The sequence below is a fragment of the Malaclemys terrapin genome, chromosome 2 (assembly GCF_027887155.1).
Source record: "Malaclemys terrapin pileata isolate rMalTer1 chromosome 2, rMalTer1.hap1, whole genome shotgun sequence".
Classification (NCBI taxonomy): domain Eukaryota; kingdom Metazoa; phylum Chordata; order Testudines; family Emydidae; genus Malaclemys; species Malaclemys terrapin.
In genome coordinates this window covers 199,965,510-199,988,520 of record NC_071506.1, presented here as the reverse complement: position 1 = coordinate 199,988,520, position 23,011 = coordinate 199,965,510, and the positions used below count along the sequence as shown (strand labels likewise).

At 41.9% G+C, this 23,011-nt stretch overlaps 2 protein-coding genes across 6 annotated transcripts in view; one reads left to right on the top strand and one right to left on the bottom strand.

Annotated features, from left to right (window-relative positions):
• Positions 1-12,607, bottom strand: part of NT5C3A (5'-nucleotidase, cytosolic IIIA) — a 36,103-nt gene extending 23,496 nt beyond the window's left edge. Inside the window, exon 1 of one of the 2 annotated variants that reach the window (XM_054019333.1) lies at positions 12,226-12,607. In XM_054019333.1, coding sequence (XP_053875308.1) covers positions 12,226-12,511 — 286 coding nt within the window. In that variant the 5' untranslated portion in view covers positions 12,512-12,607. The remainder of the gene's footprint in view (positions 1-12,225) is intronic. The other variant, XM_054019335.1, reaches the window with a different exon arrangement.
• Positions 1-23,011, top strand: part of BBS9 (Bardet-Biedl syndrome 9) — a 493,563-nt gene that overhangs the window by 7,256 nt on the left and 463,296 nt on the right. For 2 of the 4 annotated variants that reach the window (XM_054019329.1, XM_054019332.1), the window contains exons 1-4: positions 12,813-13,141; positions 18,366-18,488; positions 20,841-20,991; positions 22,170-22,234. In XM_054019329.1, the coding sequence (XP_053875304.1) occupies positions 18,377-18,488; positions 20,841-20,991; positions 22,170-22,234 (328 nt within the window). In that variant the 5' untranslated portion in view covers positions 12,813-13,141; positions 18,366-18,376. Of the gene's footprint in view, positions 1-12,812; positions 13,142-18,365; positions 18,489-20,840; positions 20,992-22,169; positions 22,235-23,011 lie in introns of those variants that run through there. The other 2 variants (XM_054019331.1, XM_054019330.1) reach the window with 1 other exon arrangement.

Sequence of the window (23,011 nt, the reverse complement as noted above, 5' to 3'; positions counted from 1 at the left end):
ATAAGGAGTTTTCTAATTAATTGCTGCTCTGTGGAAAACAGTTTCTCAATAAATTACTTAAAGTTAAAAAGTGATGTTACACACAGTGATGCTGGAAGTAGGGGTGCTACTGCACCCCCTGGCTTGAAGCAGTAATAACAAACCCCAAATACATGGTTTCCATCAGCAACACTCCTCTATAAAAATTGGTCCATCACCTCTGGTTAAACACAGATATGGGCTCTGGGTTCAGCAAGGTAATGAAGCATGTGCATACTTTCAGAAGGTAAGTTTCAGAGTAACAGCCGTGTTAGTCTGTATCCGCAAAAAGAAGAACAGGAGTACTTGTGGCACCTTAGAGACTAACAAATTTATTAGAGCATAAGCTTTCGTGGACTACAGCCCACTTCTTCGGATGCATCCGAAGAAGTGGGCTGTAGTCCACGAAAGCTTATGCTCTAATAAATTTGTTAGTCTCTAAGGTGCCACAAGTACTCCTGTTCTTCTTTTTTCAGAAGGTAAGTAGCCCATTGACTTCAATCAGCCTAAACAAGTGCTTGAAGCACCTTGCTAAATTGAGGCTATAAGGAACCTAAATTAAGGTCACAGAGGTGAGAGGAGTTACTCTGTGCTTGAAGGAGGACCAAAGATAGTTCTTGGTGTGGCAAAAAACAAAACAAAACAATAAAAACCTACAATGAGACCAGAAAAAAGTTATTAACAGTAACTGTAGTTAAAATAGATGTGGTCCAAGTGTTAGTTCAAAACCTTCTAGAAAGCAATAACTGTTGTGATTCCATACAGAGCTGAATGTTAGCACTTGAGGGCATAAGAAAGGACCACAGCATTAGTGTCCCTTATTTCCTTCCACTTACCGAGAGCTTGTAATAGAACCTCTGTAAAAGCAGGGATGGAGCTATACAGGCAATCAACTTTCATTCTCTTTTGGGTATTGACAGTATGGAGCCCCACCCTTGGTAGACTTACAGCAGCCACCAAAGGCAATAAGGATGAGAACTAGTTTAACTGAAGGACTGCTCTTCTGAACTGGATATTATACTTAATTACCAAGTCAAAAGAATAACACACTGTTTGAACTGAGCTTCAGATAAGTTTGTATGCAAAATTTTAATCCTCTACAGCTCTCCCTGAGCAAGTAATAACTAAGGCCCTAACCCTCTAATGAGCGCCACATTGGTGGGCCCCTGAACGAAGCCTGATTTCTTCAAGAGATGGAGTTTGGAAACTCACTGGGTGTGAGAGTTCTTAGGGTAAGGCTCAACAAGACTAAGGGTGAAAGCAGTGTGAATGGCACACGACTGAAAGTTTGCATATCTGGTTCTATTCTCAGGTCTGTCACTTCATGTCACTCTGTACCTCACTTTCCCTCTCATCTGAAAAATGGGGATGATAATACTTTGAGATCTACCGATGAAAACCAGTACATATGTTTAGTGATCAGTAGGCATCTGGGAGTGACCTTTACTCAGGAACTTTAAGTACTGGGAACATTGGTGAATAAGTGACATTTTACCAAGCCACAATGTGTATCTCTTGACGTTTAGGAAAAAAAATTTATTGGATGGCAACAAAAATAACTGAGCAAAAGCAGAGAACCAGTAAGCCAGTAAGAAACTCCAAATGGAACAGAGCTAGAGTTAACTACCGAGACCAAGAGCTGAAGGGTATGACATCAAGGTTCTGACCTTCACCCAACTGAAGCAGGAAGAAAATGAGCCATGCTTTTGGCTCTTGGGTCTCAACCTTAGGCGTCATGTGCATAGTGCTATCAATCAAAGTAGGTTCCTGTGCAGCACCAAAGGCACAAGTCCCAAGAGTGTGAATATATATAGACAATGTAGGTGGATTAACTTTCCCTACTTAGAGACAACCGTAAATGAAGAACCTACTTTTATGCAGAGACTTTCTACTCCATTTCTCTCTTCTCCCCCACCTCCAACTGTGAAATTCAAAGAAGAAACTTCTGCTGGGCTTTAATATTTATATTTTGGAAGGTGAGGCAACTCTCCTTCCTCCTGTATGGCAACAGGAATGCTAGGATTTTTCTGGGCATGGCTTCACTTTTTAATTATTCCCTCTAGTTTTGTTCCCTCTTTCCTTCCTTTTCCAGTCTTTTCTCTAACAGATTACTCCCTAACATTTAAGATCTCTGCATTTCCATCCTTGCCTGATCAGTACTGAGCAGCTCCCTTTAATGCTGGTATGGTAATGGAGCAGCAGTGCTAGAGAGACCTGATCAGTTCTGACCTTTGGTTAGAGAACACCAGGTCTTTCAAGGAGAGAGGGGATTTTACAGCCAAAGAACTCCCACCCAACCCCCAACCAAAAACACGCAAACTCAAAAACCCCCTGTACTGGAGGTAAATTTACATTTAAGGTTGCTACTGTGAATAAATCCTTACACAAGATATATGGCCTAAATATTATAATATTAAAAACCTAAGCATGGAAGTTACAATTGGAAAAGGTAATAAGTTATGTAAATATTCTACAGCCCTTATAGGTCATACATTTAATTAATAAGAAATGTGAAAATTCATCTTGCACACTAGAAAAATGTAATTCTGACCCATTTTCAGCATACAGATTTTTAGTTACATATGGTACTTGTCACAGTCTAAATTAAACATCTATTGGTTTGTATGTTGAAAGAGTTTGTAAATGCATTTTACCTAGAAAACACACCTCCAACACAATATCTAGAGTGAAATTTAGATTACCTAAGGTCTGCACAGAAATGGTTGCTGCTGATTCTCTTTTTTCTCTTATCTACCAGTAAAAAAAAAAAAAAAAAAAATCTGCTTAAAATCACTAAGTCTAAGAATGCTGTATCTAGATCAAATAAACTCTGACCCTTGAAAAGTAGAGCTGCGAGACCCAATTTGGAACTAAAATCCCCAGTCCAAAGTTTAATCCACAATGCAGTCCTAGACATCAAGCTACATGCTAAATACTTGTGTAGGTATGTAACGGTGTCAATAGATTACAGATAAAGTTACTTACTAAGGCTATCAAATTAGTTCATTTCTTATCTTTTAGGACCCCTTATAGTATGTCTCCTTAAAAAGTTCCTTCAGGTAATCCTTTAACGCTAAGGGTGAATTTCACCCTTCCCATGCTGACTCTAAGGAAACAGGCTCTGTGTGGAGTTAGGATGGTGATGAAACATATCCCCTCCACTGCTTCATGGGTGTCCCTGGTTACTTGATCCATGAAAGTGTGAATGACTCCATAGTACAATGGTTAGGGCACCCACCTGGGGAGCAGGAGCTGCTGAGTCAAGTCCCCCTGCTTCAATCACTCTGTTCTGCCTCTGAACACTCCCTCTGCAACCAACTGTTCAGAACTGAAATAGAGCTTGTCTTTGTATCACGCAGGGAGTGCACAGGGACCTCTTCTATTGCTATTCTGCCTGGTCTCCTCCCTCCTCTCCAGTTTCATGGCAATTTTTCCATGCCCAACTTCAACAGAAAGACCAAAGTCCATCTGAACAAGAGGCCTGAGATTATCCTATATCTGCATTTAAGATGGTATTACGGGTGCAGAAAATATCAGAACAGTTGACCATAGTAATGCAGTTCATTTATACAATAATTAATATTTAGGTTGCTAAATGGTAACTAATACATTTGTAACAGGGAGGGAGAATATTAAAAGAAGCAGGGTAAAAGGACATTTTTATGGCATTCACTGTATATGAATATCTCGGCTACTTCAGCTATCTTAAATGCCAGAAAGTCTAGAAATAATTAAGTGCTACGGAAATTTTTTGCTATTAAGCAATAAATGTTGTAAACTAATAAAATATTTACAGTTTTAACTACCCAACTGTTTTTTAAGCTTGGAATACATAAAAGCAGAAACCACATTATTTCTTCCTGTCACCTTTCCTGCTTAAAACCATGATATCCAAAGAAAAGTACAACACAGATATCACTAATTTAAGGTTCTCTGGGTGCGAGTCAGCAAGAATTGTCTATTTGTATGAATAATCATTAGGTATTAAGGATAGTGTCAGAATTGTATGCTAGTTTACTATGAGCATACTCTTAATTTTTAGTATTTTTAAGCAAGTGTAAAGATATGTCTTGCTTTGAATTGCAGTCTAGAGCCTTAACGATAAGTTAGAGCTTGACTGGGAATTGGAATTCAGTCTGATCTGCTTCCAACATTAGAGAAAATAGCAAAGAAAATATTCTGTTACCAGTACAGAACTAAACAAAATCAAGAAAAGCCATTGCACTCTCGAGGAGGTACAATTTAACAGGTGTCACATGACCTATCCTTCCCCGGCACACACCTTGTTCAACAGGAGTATCTCTGGGTTGCTAAAACAGCATTTCTACCCCTCAGAACACTCGCCTGTAAATATTGGGCAATCCTGGCTGCTTCTCTTAACCCTATTTCAAGGGCCCCGCAGAGCTCTTCAAAATCCACTGATTGACTATGCCACTGACTTCTGGGTTGGAAAAACCACTCAACTTTTATTTAACCAGATTAAACATAATTTCACCATAACAATAGCTTTCAGTAACCCTTCTACTTCTTACTCAGGGACTAGGAGGGAAAGCCTAGTCTTATCGGAGCCTCGCAGTGTTTCCCTTCATGGTCAGTCTAGCTCTCTGACCTGCTCTGTGATCCCGCTCCCTGTCTCCAGGAGCCAGCCAGCAATCCTACAAATTCAAACCCCCCAAAGTTCCAAACGGGCACCCTCGGCGCAGTGTCCATCCAGGAGTCCAAGCCTCTGTTAGCCCTGTGGCATAAATTCTTTTTGGTTCTCATCCCATTCCATTATACAATAACATCATATCAAATAATCTCAATTTAATATAGTCCGTTTTCCAGGGATAACCTGTATGTGAATGATCAAAAAGTCAGTATTCAAAGAAGGAAAGGAGAGACACAAGGGGGATGAAAAACAGGCCTTGTTCAATACCCAAACATATGTTATGCTGACAAGCACTAGAACTATCAAAGAAGTCTTACTCCAAACCGTGGAAAGGCTCTACAAAGAACCATTTCAAAATTCACATAGTAACAGTATTTGTGAAGCTCAACAGATCTTATAAAGTATTTCTTCACAGTACTACTGTTTAAGTGTAACAGACAAGATGTAGGTCATGGACAACCAAGTGAATTATTATTACTATGTAGTCTCAGAAGCTCTCAGTCTCTTGGTGCCAAAAATGAAACCAGAGAAAACCCCACCTGTTACCACATTATTCCAGTCTGATTAGCTGTAATTTACATTGCTGGAAATGTAATTGTAAGTGGTCATCATTCTGAATTTTTTGTAATATCGTCTTTGTCAGTGGCTTTTTTTTTTTTGCCACTTGATATCCAATTCATGTGACATTTCCAACTATGTAAGAAAGTAACTCCATAAAATAAAATAAAAAAATTAAAAAAGCATGAAACCATTTCCCCCTCTTCCTGCAGTCTCTGAGTTCATTCACCACATATCTTCCAGCTTCAGCAATAAGCAAGGTAGGGATCCTACAGAACACATCTTCCTTCACTATATAACCCTGATTCACCACATTTCCAGAGTATAGTCCATCCTTTATAAAATCCATATTTGTCTTTGAAAACTGAATAATACTCTCTCTTTCCAACATAAAAATAACAGCTCCGCCCATCACCTTCAACAGGAACTAAAGTGAATATATTAAAGCAGGAACTACTACTGAAAGTTTGGCTTATCTACCTGAACACCCCAAAACTAAGTATTTCAAGTTTTAATGTTATCTTGTTAAAGAAGGTGGAAAAACCCAGGCAAGAAGGTCTTGGTGAAATGAAAAGAGAGAGATGAGAGATCAGGATGAAAATTCAATATAGTAAAGTTCAAGATTTGATTTTAAGTGAGGGTAATTTAACACTGAAACAATTTATTTAGAGGTGTGCAGGAGCGCCACCAGCTTTTCTGCCGCCCTATGCGGCAGAAGGTCCCACCCCGAAATGCCGCCCCCCACAGAGGCGGCGGAAGATCCCACCGCCGAAATACCGCCGCCCCCCAAATTGTAGTGCCCTAGGCGACCGCCTAGGTCGCCTAATGGGTTGCGCCGGCCCTGGACTACATATATCCCTCTAAAAGATGTGTTATAGCTCCAACAGAAGTTATGAGATTGATGCAGCACTTACTTGGTGAGGTTCTCTGGCTTGTGTTATACAGGAGATCAGATTAGTTTATAATAGTCCCTTCCATCTTTAAAATCAAGCAGTGAATGAATTATCTGTAGATTAATTCTATCCAGTGAAATTATATAACTTAATACAATAGAATAATTCAATTTTATTTATTCTTGATAAAATATAATAAGATTCTTTTTTTCCCCCCTATGTATTTGCAAACTTTATGCATCCCTATGTGTTAACTGACAAATCATCATGGAAAACCTACAGTTTATAGAAGACAAAACTTTACATTTCAAATTCTATGTTTTAGGACTTAGTTTGCATCTAAAAACCTCTACTCAGGGATGTATGCCATCACATATATAAAGATATCTTTTGCATGGCAGAGATGTGGGCAAGGAATGTACATTTCTTTAATGATAAGTTTTGTGTTTTTTGGTTTAAAGTTGTACATCTCCATAAAATATATACTGTGAAAGTGGTCATATTTGATTTATACAGTGTATCATAAGGTTTTAAAATTCAAGTTGGTACCATCTGCTGTTTTATTGTGTGTACTGCATCTAAGCCAGCTAATGAAAGGAAAACCTTGTATTTTAAAATATTAATATCTTCCTCTGATAGATTCAACACCCCAAAATCCAGTAAAGAACTGATAATACCCCTTTCCCCACCATTTCAGTTTAGCTGAGATTTCTCCAAAACTGCCTAATTATTTTTCTTAGAAGAGAGTATCAGGACAGGAAGCAGGAAAAGAGTCAAACACCTGAAAGACATACTACTCCTACCTGAAGCATTTGAAATGCTGGTCAAGTCAAGTAGCATAGGCACCAAATCAATGCAGGGAGGAAGAGGATGCATTTTTCCTCATGCAATTAATAGAAGTTATAAATGTCCACAGGCTGGCACCTCAATTTCTAGAAATAGTGATCTTCTCAGACTAAAAGTCTAGCAGATTCTTTAAAGTTCCTTAAACACTGCATGTGCATTTAAAGCCACTGATAGTTTAATCCACAAGGAGTAGACGTCCCCCTACACAGAAATGTCACCTACAATCGCCAGTTCACTTCCACTGACAGTAGCTCTAGTACAGACTAACTATCGTGATCTGAACCTGCATAAAGTTAGGTGGCATACCCATTTAAACACTGGCAGCTGGTCTATGCTAGCACGCTCATTGTTACAACTACTGGTAGAAATGGTGGAAAATCAAAAGGGAAAAAAAGAAGGAAAAAAAAAAAAAAGCATACTGTAGAGAATGACCACAGCAGGTTTTCACCTAAAGCTTATTCAAGAAATAATGTTTAGTTTCATTTTTAAAAAAATAATTACTTATTTAAAATTTACTTTCTACTGTTTGAACATAAATTTAAAAACGCAAAACCAACCAAGATCCATTTCATTCATAAAACCTAGTCATAAAAGCAGTGAGATAGATGTCAACTTAGTTCCTGCATTAGATTACCACCTGAATTATTGAAGGAAAAATGGAGCCAGGGAGTAACTTATTACAATGCAACTGCAATTAGCAACAACAACAAAAAAACTGAACTGATGTGGTGTATGCCTAGAACTTTTTTTTAAACTAACTTTATTAGTTGAACATTGAACAGTAGCATACCATACATAATTTTTCCAACATGTACTATTAGTTTTTACATGTAATGGAACTCAGACAAGTGGTTTACATTACACCTCTTGGGTAATAATCAAGTACAATTATGAATGAAGAAAAAAATTACTTTAACAAAATGACATATCACTTGGAGAGCATTTCAGGGCAATTTTTTTTTAAATGCTCCAGAGCAGAAGGAATCACTGAAAAAACCACTTCACTGTTTTAGAGACATATCTTCCATCCTCCTATCTCTTTCACCAAAAATGTGTTGGTAAACAAGTTAGAGCTGCCCTAACATTCTCCCCCCCTTTCCCCGCCCCAAAAATCACATCTACTAGATGCACTGAATCCTGACCTTTACTACTTGTAGCTCAAATTGCAACTGTTAGCACATTTTATTGATAATTATTAAGACTACGAGGAACCAGTATTCAAAGAAGATAGGTCAATAATGGGGATTTCATCAACCCTTCCAGGCTTTATAAGAAGCTGTACTTCAAACCTGGTATTGAACCAAAAAAAGCTAAATCAATTTTATTTATTAACTGGACTAAGTTCTAGTGTAGAAAGAGAAGATTAAACTGATTCTTCAGTTGACTGTAGTAAAGAAAGTCCTATATGAGAAAATATGAATAGGTTTTGTACCTATTTTAGAAAAAAACCCAGAACTCTGGCATTTTGTTTTGAGGGCAAATTTTTCCTCCCATAGGTCACTAGAACTTGACAAAAATGCCTAAAACAGCATTCTGGATTCTGGATCACAGAAGCAGAATGTCTGAAGTCTCAACTCCTACTTGGACCCCATCTACAATGGGTGGAAAAAGCCTGTGAGGAGAACAAATGTTTATTCACAGATTCATAGATTCTAGGGCTGGAAGGGACCTCGAGAGGTCATCGAGTCCAGTCCCCTGCCCTCATGGCAGGATCAAATACTGTCTAGACCATCCCTTATAGACATTCATCTAACCTACTCTTAAATATCTCCAGAGATGGAGATTCCACAGCCTCCCTAGGCAATTTATTTCAGTGTTTAACCACCCTGACAGTTAGGAACTTTGTCCTAATGTCCAACCTAAACCTCCCTTGCTGCAGTTTAAGCCCATTGCTTCTTGTTCTATCCTTAGAGGCTAAGGTGAACAAGTTTTCTCCCTCCTCCTTATGACACCCTTTTAGATACCTGAAAACTGCTATCATGTCCCCTCTCAGTCTTCTCTTTTCCAAACTAAACAAACCCAATTCTTTCAGCCTTCCTTCATAGGCCATGTTCTCTAGACCTTTAATCATTCTTGTTGCTCTTCTCTTCTTTAAACGCAGTTCATGCTAATATAATGTAAATATACTTTTCCTGGCCTGAGTAGACTAGTTTTACAAACCATTTTCTAATTATCTACTAGACACGGGTCTTAGAAGAGTCTTCAGGCAACGCCAACTTGTTTTAGTTATGCAGGTCTTTGGGAACGTATCATTCAAAACAGTAAAATGATTATTTTAGCTAGACACTAGTATAAAAACATTGCTTGTAAAATGGTAGTGCCTGGTCTCCACTGGCCAGCTAACACATGTTTAATACTGAAATGAAAAATATTTAAAAACAGTTCTGTTAACACTCTTATTCCCAGTAATGAGAGGGTTCTAAGGGTCACTGCTGCATGAGCGGGTCCAACATTAGCTCCTCAGGAGATATTCTCCAAATCACTATTTGAATCAGGCTCAGAATCTTCCCCTTTGCAATGTTCCTTCTCTCAAATAGACCATCATATTGGACATTCTTTTTCCTGATTGCCACTCACATTGGACAAGTGACTTAACTACTGCACCTCAGTTTAGCTATATATCAAATTGATAGAACAATGCTTATTTACCTCAAGGAGTATTGTGAAGCCTCATGAATCTTTGTAAATAAGTTTGAGATTCTTGAAGATTGTAAGTATGAAGTATTATACATTCCTTATTTCAAACAGAACACTGAATAGCATAAATAAAATACATGGTAGTGTGGTATAACATTATTGCCACTCACTTAGGAAGACCTGCATTCTTTGTGGCAGAACTACTTTGTTTCACCACAACTGACAGCTAACACAACACTACAAAAAAGTAGTGGTACTTTTTCCCCTTTTTTTAAATACCTCAACACTTTTTATACTTCATACATACTCATTACTCATATCCATGGAATGCACTCCTTTATCTCTGCAGCCATGGAATAAACTGCAGTTATTTTGCATCTCTGATCACCTCACTTGCCCTCTTCCAACCAATTCATTTGCAAAACTCTAATTCTAACATTCCAAAAACTCATCTGTTTTCCTTCAAACACTTACAAACAAACAAAAGTGACAAGCAAAAACCAAAGGAAAGGAGTGTTCTTAACCTGAGTTAGCTAACCTGAAGTAAAGTCTTAGTGAAGACAAGGGAGTCTGCAGTTTTCACATCAGGTAGTAGATGGAATTAAAAACTATTCACCCCTCTGCAAAGACATAGCCCAACAGCAAAGTTTTAAATTAAAAAAAAAAAAAAAAAACAATTTTAAACACTGATACTGTAAATACTTAGGAACATGCTTAACTTTAATCATAGTCCAATTGAACTCAATGTGAGTATTTATGTATTTATGTAAGAAAAATTATGTACCTGCTTAAGTGTTTGTGGGTTCAGGACCTTAATTTTCAGTAGTTTAAATTTTACAAAACTGCTATTAGCAATAAACATTGATAACCTACCAGTATTAACATTTAAGAAAAATAGCATTTATAATTTAGTTTATTAATTTTATGTGTCAATAGCACATTTTACAAAGCCATATTTAAATCCTCCTATCCTCTTTCCAAGTATTTTAGTAAGGTAGAGCCATCTGAAACAAACCTCAACTTCCTTACCTCCACAAGCAGCTGTAACAGGAAACCAAAATCATACAAAACAAAACCAAAACACCATACTTTCTATACATTGCATGTGGCATGTAAAGATTTTTCACTGGGGGAAATTGAGATGATTCAGGGAGATTAATAATAGCATACAGTGGATTTTTGCTGGGGTTCATGTTTTCATAAACATGTGACTGCACAGTCAAAGGAACAGCTGCATTTTAATATTTGCATGTGCAATTGTGGTAATTGTTAGAACAAATTATGTATGAATAATTATAAAAATCTAGGCCTTAAATCAAGTCTAGTGGCAACAGTCGTCTGATACATCATACAGGGCGGGTGTGAAATGAGTTGGTTGTCTCAGTCCAGTTCTTAGTGGACAAGTGTCCCTATCACAAAACCACCTTAACAACTGGTACTTTTGTGAAGTGCCTTTGCAAAAAGGCTAGTTACTAAACATGCCATGGGCGGCAAATTACAGTTACTGGAGCTGGCTGCTCTAGAACAAGCCTGATGCAGTATGGATGAAGCTTGCACTGATAATACAGGTCTTTGTTCCAGTTTTGCAGTACACTTAGCAGAGCCGTTGAACTAACACCTTTCACAAACATTACATTCACCACTTCCTCATTTTTCGTATCACCCAACTAACTCCACTGAAAAACTGCAACCGGTATAAGTGATGGAACTAGGGGAGGCAGGGCCGGCTTTAGGAAGTGCAGGGCCCGATTCGAACAGTTTCGACAGGGCTCCGACAGGGATGACTAAAAAAAAAAACATGTAAAAAAAAACACGTGGGGCTTGTGCTCACCTGGCTGCACTCCTAGTCTTTGGCGGTGGGTCCTTCACTCGCTCTGGGTCTTCGGCGGCACTGAAGGACCCGCCGCCAAAGTGCTGCCAAAGACCCGGAGCGCCGCCGGGTGAGTAAAAATTAAAAAGGCGCCTCTAGCCAGGGAAAGGATTCTCTGCCACTTGCCCCCCACTCTGGGCGGCCCTGCCACTGGGCGCGGGGCCCTCTTAGGCGTGGAGTCCAATTCGGGGGAATTGGTGGAATTGGCCTAACGCCGGCCCTGAGGGGAGGTGCCGCAACCCCCTGGTTTGAAGTGGTTTCCATCATATACTGGGTTTACAGTTTGGTTCAATGTACCCCCACTATACACATTGCTCCAGCACCCCTGGCAACCAGTTTGCAAACAAACAAACAACAAAACCGCCTCCTAGTCTGATGATATCACATCAGTGTCTCAAAGCCCAGCCGTGGATTCCCCATCTCGGATTCCAACCGATCTTGCGATGCTACTGCTAGCATGTACCTGGAAGGAGTTTAATTCCCACAGACCAGCCTATGTAGACATACAGAGGGACAGATTCAGACCCCTCACTCCTCCTCTCGCCCTCCCCACAGACTCAGGACGAGCAGACTTCGAAGCTGCCCGAAACAGACGGCCAGGGACACGTGGGGGCTCATGCTGCTGTCAGGATGGACAAGCCCAACTCTGGGGGTGGGAACCCTCCCTCGTGCTAGCTGATGCTTGCGCCCGCAGTCCCCGGGCTGGGGGCAGGAGGGTGTCAGGAGAGAGGCGCGGTCCCGCTGGGACCTACCATCTCGATGATCTTGGTCTTCCTGCCCGTCTTCTTCTTCATGGTGAAGATGTACTGGGCCAGGACGACTCCCCCCACCAGGGCGCACACGCTGGCGCTGGCCACCGCTCCCATTTTGGCCACCGCGGTCCTGTCCATGGCGGCTCCTCCCTCTCCGAGGCTGGGGGGTGGGTGGGAAGTCTTGGTGTCCCCCGACAGCAACACGGGGCCCGCGAGCGGCAGAGGCCGAAGTACCCCGACGATACCACACAGAAGGGAAGGAGGGGACGACGTTGGGAAAGACCATTTAGAGTTTTATCAGCCTCCCTTTTCCCACCTGGCAGGTTGTGTCGTTTCCAAGCTGCTTCGTTTTCTCAATATGTCAAAAGAGAAACACACCTGAATTGGCTCCGCGGCTGGCTGCTTTTGGAAGAGGGGAGCTGCTCTCCCCTCCCTCAGGAAATGGTACAACCCCACCCTCCACTCTCGTGGCTTCCAAACTACATCTCCCGGGATGCTCCGGGGCAGGTTCCCCGCTTCCGGTCCCCGCTCGCTGAGGGGAGGGGTGCGGGGTTGGTTGTTAAAGTGCTATGACAACGGGCGCAAAGATGGCCGCCGAGGCTGGCGGAGCGGGGCCGCTGGTAGCCTCCCCCTGAGCAGCAGCAGCAGCTCCCCCTCCCTCGTCCACCCCGCGCCCTGTCCCGTCCGCGGCGCTGCGAGCCGGGAGGGCCGCGCCGGCTGGTGCCTGCGGTTGCCGCCTGTTGATCCCCGTCCTCGGGGACCCGCTGAGCCCCGGGGCCGGGCCGGCGGCTTGGGAGGGACCCGCACCTCTCTGTTCGCGCACACCCCTAGTGTAGACGCATCCTCCGCCGTGGCTGCTGGTCAGTTTCCAGCGCAGGTACTTGCGGGTGCAGAGGCCCCTGCTTGGACGGGTCTGGTGAGTAGCCCGCTTGTCTCATGCAGTGCAATTCAGTGCTTTGTGCAGTGTCGTGGAAACTTGGAGCCCTGTCACTTGGGAGCTTTAAAATTAGAGTGGACAAAGCCCACGCTCGCAAACGTACCGGTTCTGTACCGGCTTATTAACCCTGTATAATGCCCTGCAATACTTTTGCATGAATGTTGATTTATGGAAAGTAGAAGTTTATCCAGTTTAGTTAAAGGTTTGTATATATTTTGTTGCTAGTCATTAAATAGTTTATATTTTGGAGCTTTATAGCTTCCATACAGGCAACAGGCCTTATGTTGGCTGTTTTGGGTAGCATGTGTTGTTTGTATTTTTCTAATTAGAATAAATAAAAATAACAATGCTTGAGTGCCAAGGCAACCGGTGTCATAGCAGTTCTTTTTAAAAACAAACAAACACAATGAAAATAAATACTAAAAAAGTTAAGAAATTATTCAAGAATTGTTGTGCCTTTATGATGTGTAACTAAATCTAATTGTTGAGATTCAATCTTGTACCTAATGCTTTAAAAAGACAACATATGGATTTATACAATAGCAATCTTATACATATCACTGTCTACAAAAGGATTATCCTCTCTCCAATCTCTTCCTCTCTCTCTCTCTCTCCCCCCCCACTCTCTCCCCCTCCCCCTCAAGATAACAGCCGGCAGGTAGGGCACAAATCGGCTTGTCTACTATCAAACAGAGTCCCTCACTCATGTAATGAGGGCATCTTCTTCAAGGCGATTATTCAGTGGAGGTCTTGATGCTGATCTGTTTTTATCTTGGTGTGCTCTGAGAAATAAGCTGCTATTTAGGAAAACTAGACAAAGCTGATGATTCTTCTGATCCCTTGAATCAGAGGAGAAACCTCCTTTGGAAAGATTCCTTCTCCCACATGGTACTCTTTTAAAGGGACAGCTACCTTGCCAAGCAGCTGCAAGGATAATTCTTTGTCATGTAAAAGGTACTAGAATAATGCAAGGAGTCAGCTTAGATTAATTTTCAGGAGTCCTTTTTGGAAAAATGGTTCTTGTATTTAACTGAGATGTTGTCAAGGCTGATTCCCAACTCTGTCACTCCGAGTGCAGAAGTGAGGTCCGCAAGGATTTAAAAAATTAATACTTGCCACTCCGGGCTTGTATTAAATTCCCAAGGTTACAGCTTTTCTCTAACCTTGGCTTGGTAAATGCTGCCACCACCCAAATGCAACAAAACCCCTTTTGAACCCAGGAAGGAGCACTTGAGAATTCCTCCCTGTGGGGTACCCTCAAGCCGTTTCACCCCCCCCCCCAGGGGAAGAGCTGAGAAAGGAAATTAGCTGTGGCTATGAGCTAATGAAACAACATGCACCAAAGGTTAAGACACCAAAAATTCAATCCTGTTCTTTAAAAAGGTAAATTTTATTAAAAACAAAAAGAAAGAAAATACATCTGGAACTTAAGCTTTTGCTAGATTTTAAAAGAGCAATTCCAAAAATCAAGCACCCAAAATAGCCTCCTTGGGGGTTCAGCTTAAAGGTTACAAGCAAACAACAGCATCTGGGGTTAGCACAGAGGAGTCCACAAGCCAATAAGAAATACAGTAACTCCTCACTTAATGTTGTAGTTATGTTCCTGAAAAATGCGACTTTAAGCGAAACGATGTTAAGCGAATCAAATTTCCCCATAAGAATTAATGTAAATGGGGGGGTTAAGTTCCAGGGAAATTTTTTTCACCAGACAAAAAAACTATATATACACACAGTATACGTTTTAAACAAACAATTTAATACTGTTCACAGCTATGATGATTGTGAAGCTTGGTTGAGGTGGTGAAGTTAGAGGGTGGAAGTGGTTGCGATATTTCCCAGGGAATGCCTTGCTGCTAAATCACTGGTTCTAAGACTTTTGTACTGGTGACCCCTTTCACATAGCAACAGAGGGTCCTATGGCACCTTTAAGACTTCTGTTAGCCTTAAAGGTGCCACAGGACCCTCTGCTTTTTACAGATTCAGACTAACACGGCTACCCCTCTGATACTTTTCACATAGCAAGCCTCTGAGTGCGACCCCCCCCCCCGTACAAATTAAAAATTCTTTTTTTATATATTTAACACCATTATAAATGCTGGAGGCAAAGCAGGATTTGGGGTGGAGGCTGACAGCTCGTGACCCCCCATGTAATAACCTTGAGACCCCCTGAGGGGTCCCGACCCCCAGTTTGAGAACCCTTGTGCTAAATGATGATCTAGCACTTGGCTGAGCCCTCAAGGGTTAACACATTGTTGTTAATGTAGCCTCTCACACTCTACAAGACAGCAGGAATGGAGGGGAGATAGCATAGCAGAGAGACAGACACACACCTTGTGTGTGGGGGAGAGAGAGAGAAATGCACACTGCCCTTTAAGTAAGCTGACCCACTCTTAAGTGTATTGTCTTTTTAAGTGGATCAGGAAGTTGAGACAGCAACTGCTGCCCCAGGCTCTCCCTGTCTCTCTCCATCTGTGTCCCCACCCTGCTCTATCTGGAGAAGAAGGGGGCAAGCGGGATGTAGGGGGAGGGGGACACCCTGACATTATCCCCCTGTTCACTCCCCCCCGCACAGCAAGCAGGAGGCTCAGATGGCAGGAGCCCCACATGGCAGTGGTGGGGAGGGATAGCTGCAGTTGCTAGCCTTCTGGGCAGCTGCTGCACAAGGAACTTAGCGGAGTGGGGAGCTGATAGGGGGGCTGCCGGTCCACCCTGGTTCCAAGCCCCCATCAGCTAGCTGCAACAAGCTGCTCTTCCTGCAAGCAGTGGACAAAGCAGATGACGTTAGAAGGGAGCATTGCATAACTTTAAATGAGCATGTTCCCTAATTGATCAGCAACGAAACAACGTTAACCGGGACGACTTTAAGTGAGGAGTTACTGTAAAAGAAATAACCCTAGGGTTACCATACGTCCTCTTTTTCCCGGACATGTCCGGCTTTTCGGCAGTCAAACCCCCGTCCGGGGGGAACTGCCAAAAAGCCGAACATATCCGGGAAAATGGCGGCTCTGCTCCTCCCCGACTCTTCGGCTCTGTTTAAGAGCTGGGCTGCCCAAGCGCTACCGGCTTCGGGCAGCCCCGTGCCTCCGGACCCTGCGCCGCCGGAGCCTGGGAGGCGAAGTGCCTGGCTGGGGGCGCAGGGTCTGGAGGCACGGGGGCTGCCCAAAGCCGGTAGCGCTCGGGCAGCCCGGCTCTTAAACAGAGCCCAAGAGGAGCAGAGCCTCCAGCCGCGGGGGCTCTGCTCCTCTTCGGCTCTGTGTAAGTGACACAGTGTAAGTTACGCAGAGCCCCCGCGGCTGGAGGCTCTGCTCCTCTTCGGCTCTGTTTAAGAGCCAGGCTGCTCGAGCGCTACCGGCTTCGGGCAGCCCCCTGCCTCCGGACCCCGGGGAGGGGAAGTGCCCGGCTGGGGGCGCAGGGTCCGGAGGCATAGGGGCTGCCCGAAGCCGGTAGCGCTCGAGCAGCCCGGCTCTTAAACAGAGCCGAAGAGGAGCAGAGCCTCCAGCCGCGGGGGCTCTGCGTAACTTACACTGTGTCACTTACACAGAGCCGAAGAGGAGCAGAGCCCCCGCGGCTGGAGGCTCTGCTCCTCTTGGGCTCTGTTTAAGAGCCGGGCTGCCCGAGCGCTACCGGCTTCGGGCAGTCCCCGTGCCTCCGGACCCTGCGCCTCCGGACCCTGCACCGCTGGAGCCCGGAAGGGGAAGTGCCCGGCTGGGGGCGCAGGGTCTGGAGGCATAGGGGCTGCCCAAAGCCTGAGCGCTACTGGCTTCACGGTTTGCTGGGCAGCCTCCAGACCCTGCGCCCCTGGCTGGGCGCTTCCTCTCCCGGGCTCCAGCTGTGCTGGGGAAGCGCCGGCTGGGGGCACAGGATCTGGGGGCTGCCCGGCAAACTCTGAAGCCGGGAGCACTGGGGCAGCCCTTTCCCCCTGGCTGGGAGTGGAAGGGAGGAGGGGGCGGAGTTGGGGCGGGGCTAGAGGTGGGGAAATGGGCGGGGTCAGGGCCCGTGGAGGGTCCTCTTTTTTTATTTATGAGATATGGTAACCCTAAATAACCCTCATTGCGTCAAGCTAAACATTCTGATCACCTTACACATTTGGAGTTCAGATAAATAGTTCTAGGCATGATCTGATGATTTATAATCATACCCGGCTTATCTGCTTATAGCATGGCTGCTCTGTCCCTCCAGCCTAGAGAACAATGGACAAAGGCAAAGTTTCTTTCCCCATTTTAAAAAGTTCTACCTTCCCATTGGCTCTTTTGGTCAGGTGCCCACTTTTTTTTTTTCTTTACCTGGGGGACTTTTTAACCCTTTACAGGTAAAGCAAGTAAAGAACAGTTATGGGATTTTACAGCTAACTGGCTGGCTGGGTGCCCATCAAAGGGAGCTATCCCCCCACTTTATTTATCACAGATGTCTTTTGTTAGTGATGTCCAGGTCCTGAAATAGGTTCTGTGATCTAGCCAGGTACAAGGAACTCTGGAAAGATAGTAAAGTCATTTATGGCTTGATCCATTTCATAGTGTTTTTAAGCAATGTGATTAAAGTCCCAAGAATAGACATAACAGAACTTTTATACCTACCCATATATATATATTTTTTTAAATCGTGCTTGTCAGATTTTGTGGACTCCCCATCTCCTTATGTTTCTATTATATGCTGTTAATTATTATTAACTTCTGAATCTTGTACAAACTATTGTTTCTGAAAAATATGCTCCATTTGTATACCTTTGAAAAGTGTATGATATCATAAGAATATAAGAATGGCCATATTGGGTCAGACGATTGGTTTGTCTAGCCCAGTATCCCGTCTTCTGATGGTGGCCAATGTCAGATGCTTCAAAGGGAATGAACAGAACAGGGCAATTATCAAGTTATCCAACCCCCTGTGGTTCAGTCCCAGCATCTGGCAGTCAGGTGCTTAGGGACACCTAAAGCATTTTGGCTAATAGCCATTGATGGACCTATCCTCCATGAACTTTTCTAATTATTTTTTGAACCCAGTTAGTTTTTTGGCTTTCATAACATCCCCTGGTAACGAGTTCCACAGGGACATTTAGAATTCCTGTTTTAATTTGTTTTTGTACTGAGCTGGTGTGGAATCAAAGCAAAAATAATTTAGGATACTATGCTTCCTAGAAAATCTAACATGATCTGTATAACTTGATATGAAAAGTATGTATTTTACCCCAGAGTCTGTTTCTTTTTAGTGTGAAGGAGAATGTCTTTATTTAAAGCCCGAGATTGGTGGTCAACAGGTCTTGGAGAAAAAGAAGAATTTGATCAAGGGTGTTTATGTGTAGCTGATGTTGACAACAGCGGCAGTGGACAAGGTAAACAAATTCTGAGTTGGCCTTCAGATTGTGACAGAAACATGACTGCAATTTTTATTTACTCCAGCAACATTTGCTAAATGCTTATTAACGAGATGAAGTAGGAGGCATTTGGCATATACTACTACACTTTGTCCTCCACCCCTTTTCTTTTTGTTGTCAGAGTTCACTTAGATATTCTAGAATGCATCATTTCATTTTATATGCTGTCATTGCTTTCAAGAAACCCTGCTAGAGCATGGAACATGTAAGTGGCATTTTTTCACAAGTATGTGGCACTATTTTCATATTTTTAATATTACCTCAGTGTGTATACAATATTAAAGAATTGTTGAAAACATTGCCATACACTTGAAGGGAAAAACACTTATAAAGTATAATTGCAAAATACAGTTTTGGGCATCTTTTGGTGGGGAATTCAGGAAAGTAACTGCTAGTTTAATGAAGCTAGTGCTAGCTCAGCCACGAGAAGTTATGTTTGAGATCAGCTTGCATTTGAAGTAGCTAGGGTAGCGTTTGGGACCTGTTACCAAGAGTTTTAAGGGGTTAGTTTTGACCTATAAATCTCTAAGTGTTTTAGGATCTGCTTACCTGAAACTGCCTTTCTGTGCCATTCTGCCGCAGCTGTAATCAGCAAAAGCCCTTGAGCTTGATTTCTTCCCCTCCCCCCCACCTTGTTCCCCTCCCCCCCAAAACAAGGGTGGGGAGGAGGGCTCCTGGCAGAGTGTTCTCCTTTCCTTTGAAATGTGCTGCTCCCCAAGTCTGAAATAGGTGGTGTAGCATGCCCAAAAAATCATCAAATTCCTGCTATCTTTCTGAGTAGGTATTAGCTGAGGCAATTGAAGGTGGAATTTCTGTCTAGTGGGAAAGTGCTGTTGCTGGGGGAGAAGAGCTTAAACTGTATAGGTCATATTACAGGATATTCAATAGTGGTAGGTGGGAGGAAGAAGTATTGCTGCTTTGGTCAGTTGTTTTACTTTGCATTTCCTATGTTCTGTTGTCTATAAATATGTTAAGGGTGGCCAGAGCACTTGATGGGGAGTTTGATCAAAAGTAAATAAAATAAGAGGTAAACCTGACTGCCTGCACATCTGGATGAAAGAAAAAAAATACCCCTTTTAGGCAAGTTTATCAAATGTAAGAAAAATATTTTGTAAAGAGCGTGTAAATGAGAGAGCTTTAGGGAGCTAAGGGACATGCAAATGTTTCATGACTGTCATCTTCATCTGTCAGTGTGATATACAGATAAATTGTGACAGAAATGGATGAGACAGAGATTAGGGTGCAAGGGGCAGAGGTCACGCTCTGAGTCGAATGAATTGCAGCATGAATGTTTGCTACAGCAGAGATGAAGATAGCTGCCTGCTTGTCCACCTGCGTGAAATGGGGTCCTGTGGAACTGTTCCAAATGGCTAAAAGCCTGGTAAACCTTGGCTGCCTCCACTTTGAAACAGTCAGATCTTTTGTACTATGAGTATGTCCATGTGACTTATGGACAGGATTTATTGGATACACCTCAGACACGGATCGATGTCTGGAAGAGATAAATGTTAGTGTCTTCTCTGGGAGTTCTGAGCAGAACTGATCTCCTGAGGTACGGGGGGCTTTCTGTAATCATTTTTGTTTACTTCAGATTTGTGTTTCTTAAGAATCTTTGCTGACTTTTATTAAATACTATTTCATAACAAATATTATTACTATAGGAATCCTGAACCAAATCCACTTTGAAGTCAATGGGAGTTTCACCCACTTATGTCAAGTCTGAATTTGGTCCATTCTATGTTTTGATACATTGACCTGAAAAAATAATAATCAGGCTTCAATTTCTCATCTGGAGAGCATCTATAATGTTGTTAAAGCATAAGCTTTCGTGGACTACAGCCCACTTCTTCGGATGCATCCGAAGAAGTGGGCTGTAGTCCACGAAAGCTTATGCTCTAATAAATTTGTTAGTCTCTAAGGTGCCACAAGTACTCCTGTTCTTCTTTTTGCGGATACAGACTAACACGGCTGTTACTCTGAAACCTATAATGTTGTTGTTACCAGGTTTTTAAAAGTCAACATTTTGCTGCTTGCTTGGTGAGAAGAGTGTTGCCAAATCTTTAAGACATGGGAGCTGAACATTTGGAAGTACTGGCTACACTCAGAGAATGGATTTCAGAGACTGGACTGGAGTTTGAGAATTATTGCTTCCTCGTTCTCACTGTTGAAATATTTAAGTGTCTAGGCTGCAGAACGTCAGCATAATTCTGTGTAAACATCCCATCATTTGAAGGGTTCACTTTGAAGCACATATGTAGCACATTTATTTCTCTATTTCTAGTTTTCCTCTTGTTGGAAATTTTTCTACAGATAAAATAACTGTTGGCAGTTATATGGGATATCTTCGAATCTTTAATCCTCACCCTGTCAAACCTGGAGATGGAATGCAAGCTGAAGATTTGCTCCTGGAAGTGCAACTGCGAGATCCAATACTCCAGGTGGAAGTAGGAAAATTTGTTTCGTAAGTAAACAGTCCATGTTGCTGATAATGATTACACTAATTTGAAGGCTTTAGGCTAATTTGTTATAGTAGCTAACTTGCGTCCCTAAAGACCATCTAGATCAATTTTGTAAAGTGTCTGGGGTTTAGGTCTGAGCTATCTCATTTAAATCAACATATTATTCTTTTTGGCACTGCAGTGTGTGACTCTTACAGCCGTTAAAAGAAATTCATGAATGCTGAATTATGCATTTAATCTGCTTATTGATTTTATATGGTATAGAGCATAAATGGAAAAAAATGTTTATGCTCATTAAGGTAAAGTCTTAGGTTAGGTTATATTAAAATCCCCAAATGTCTTCTACTTATGTTCTGATGCTGCATGTAAACATTGCTGTGCTTCTTTAAAAACATACTTGTCTACTAAGTATGCATCAGACATGTTGCTTTGCAAGCTATTTTATTTATTATAAGCCAATTTAAGAGTAATGCCTATCTCTGTTCTCAACACCCTTCATTTTTTAATTGGGTGCTCTTGAAGGTACTTCACAGATACAGCAATGTCTTATGGTATTGGAACTAACCAAAGGTTGCTGCTGCTGCTATTGTTTGTTTGTTTGTTATTTATTTATTATTATAGTGCAAGAGCTCTTGTCTTTGCAGTAAATGAGATTATTTGTGTATAGAGGATGGGCACAGAATACAAAATATTGTGACTATCTTTGTATAATGGGGTTTTAATTTTGTATTGTGGATGTAAAGTAGTATCCATATCTATCAAATGATGCTCATCTAAAGTGACAATCACACAATTGCCCGCCATTATTTTTCTTACTGGAAGTATTAGTGCTAGCTTGTTAGATAACAGGATCAGGCTGAATTAGAAAAAGCTTGCTTGTTTCATGTGCTCACATCTGCAAAATGTCTCTCAGGGTTCTACTGAGAACTTAACAACTATTAGCTGTCAAATATAATTTCAGATGTTTTAATTCTGAAAAATAATTTAGTTGCACAATATTTCATTTTGCTGGTACTTAACACTTGAGAATTTGGGGCTTGATCCAAAGTCCAGGGAAGTCCACCTGCAGCTGCAGGCTTTATATTGACTTCAGCGTGTCTTAGATTAGGCCCTCAGTGCTGCAGTTTACTGGAAACTCACTTGCAAATTTTCTCCTTTTTTTCCCCTCCCTCATTGTCAGTGGTACTGAACTACTTCATCTGGCTGTACTGCATTGCAGAAAACTGTGTGTGTATGCTGTCTCAGGTAAAAAAAAACTGTCCAGAATAGCTGTCTATCTCTCTGTCTACCTTCTTTTTTTTGCTATTGATCAGTTTAGCTATCTGGCCTGACTAGGCATGTGTAATGAGAAGTTTCTCTGGTACTGACAGTGCAAAGTTGTAATCAAAGTGTTTGAAGGACTCTTGCACTGTCCCTCCATTCTGAACTGATGTTTCTTCTCTTACACACTCTTGGTCCTTCTTTGTCATATAGTAGCAATTGTGTATAAAATGTACCCTGTGGCTAATAGAGAGCAGGCAGTTGCTCTGAGTGTGCTGAATTGTTCTATGCCCAGGCACTAATGAGTTGTTGTTATGTAGACTGCACTCTTTAAAGAGAAGCACTAGTGTTACCTCTGCAATATTCTAAGTTCCCCTTTGCTTGAAAAGTGATGTTGCAGATCTACCTTATGGAAGCAGTAACTCTGCTGCTGAATCATTTGGCACGTTCTGAGCTTTGTTACAAGCTTTACCATTCAGAGAATTATTTTAGAGAGCATGTGGCAGATTAATATTAAAACTTGAGCATGGACAAGCAAAAGTAAATGTTTGTGTTTGTCAATAGAAGTGTGTCAATAGTAGTGTATGTTTGTCAATAAAAGCTTCTTATGTTACAACTTTGAATACAGAAGCTGATGCTCAGAGCTCTAATGAAGAAACTGTTGGCAGATAGATGCCCTGTAAATATAATTGTTTTAAAAAATGAGCTAAATTTTATTAAATATTAAATGCTTGTTACTTGCTTTAAAATAAGAAAATAATC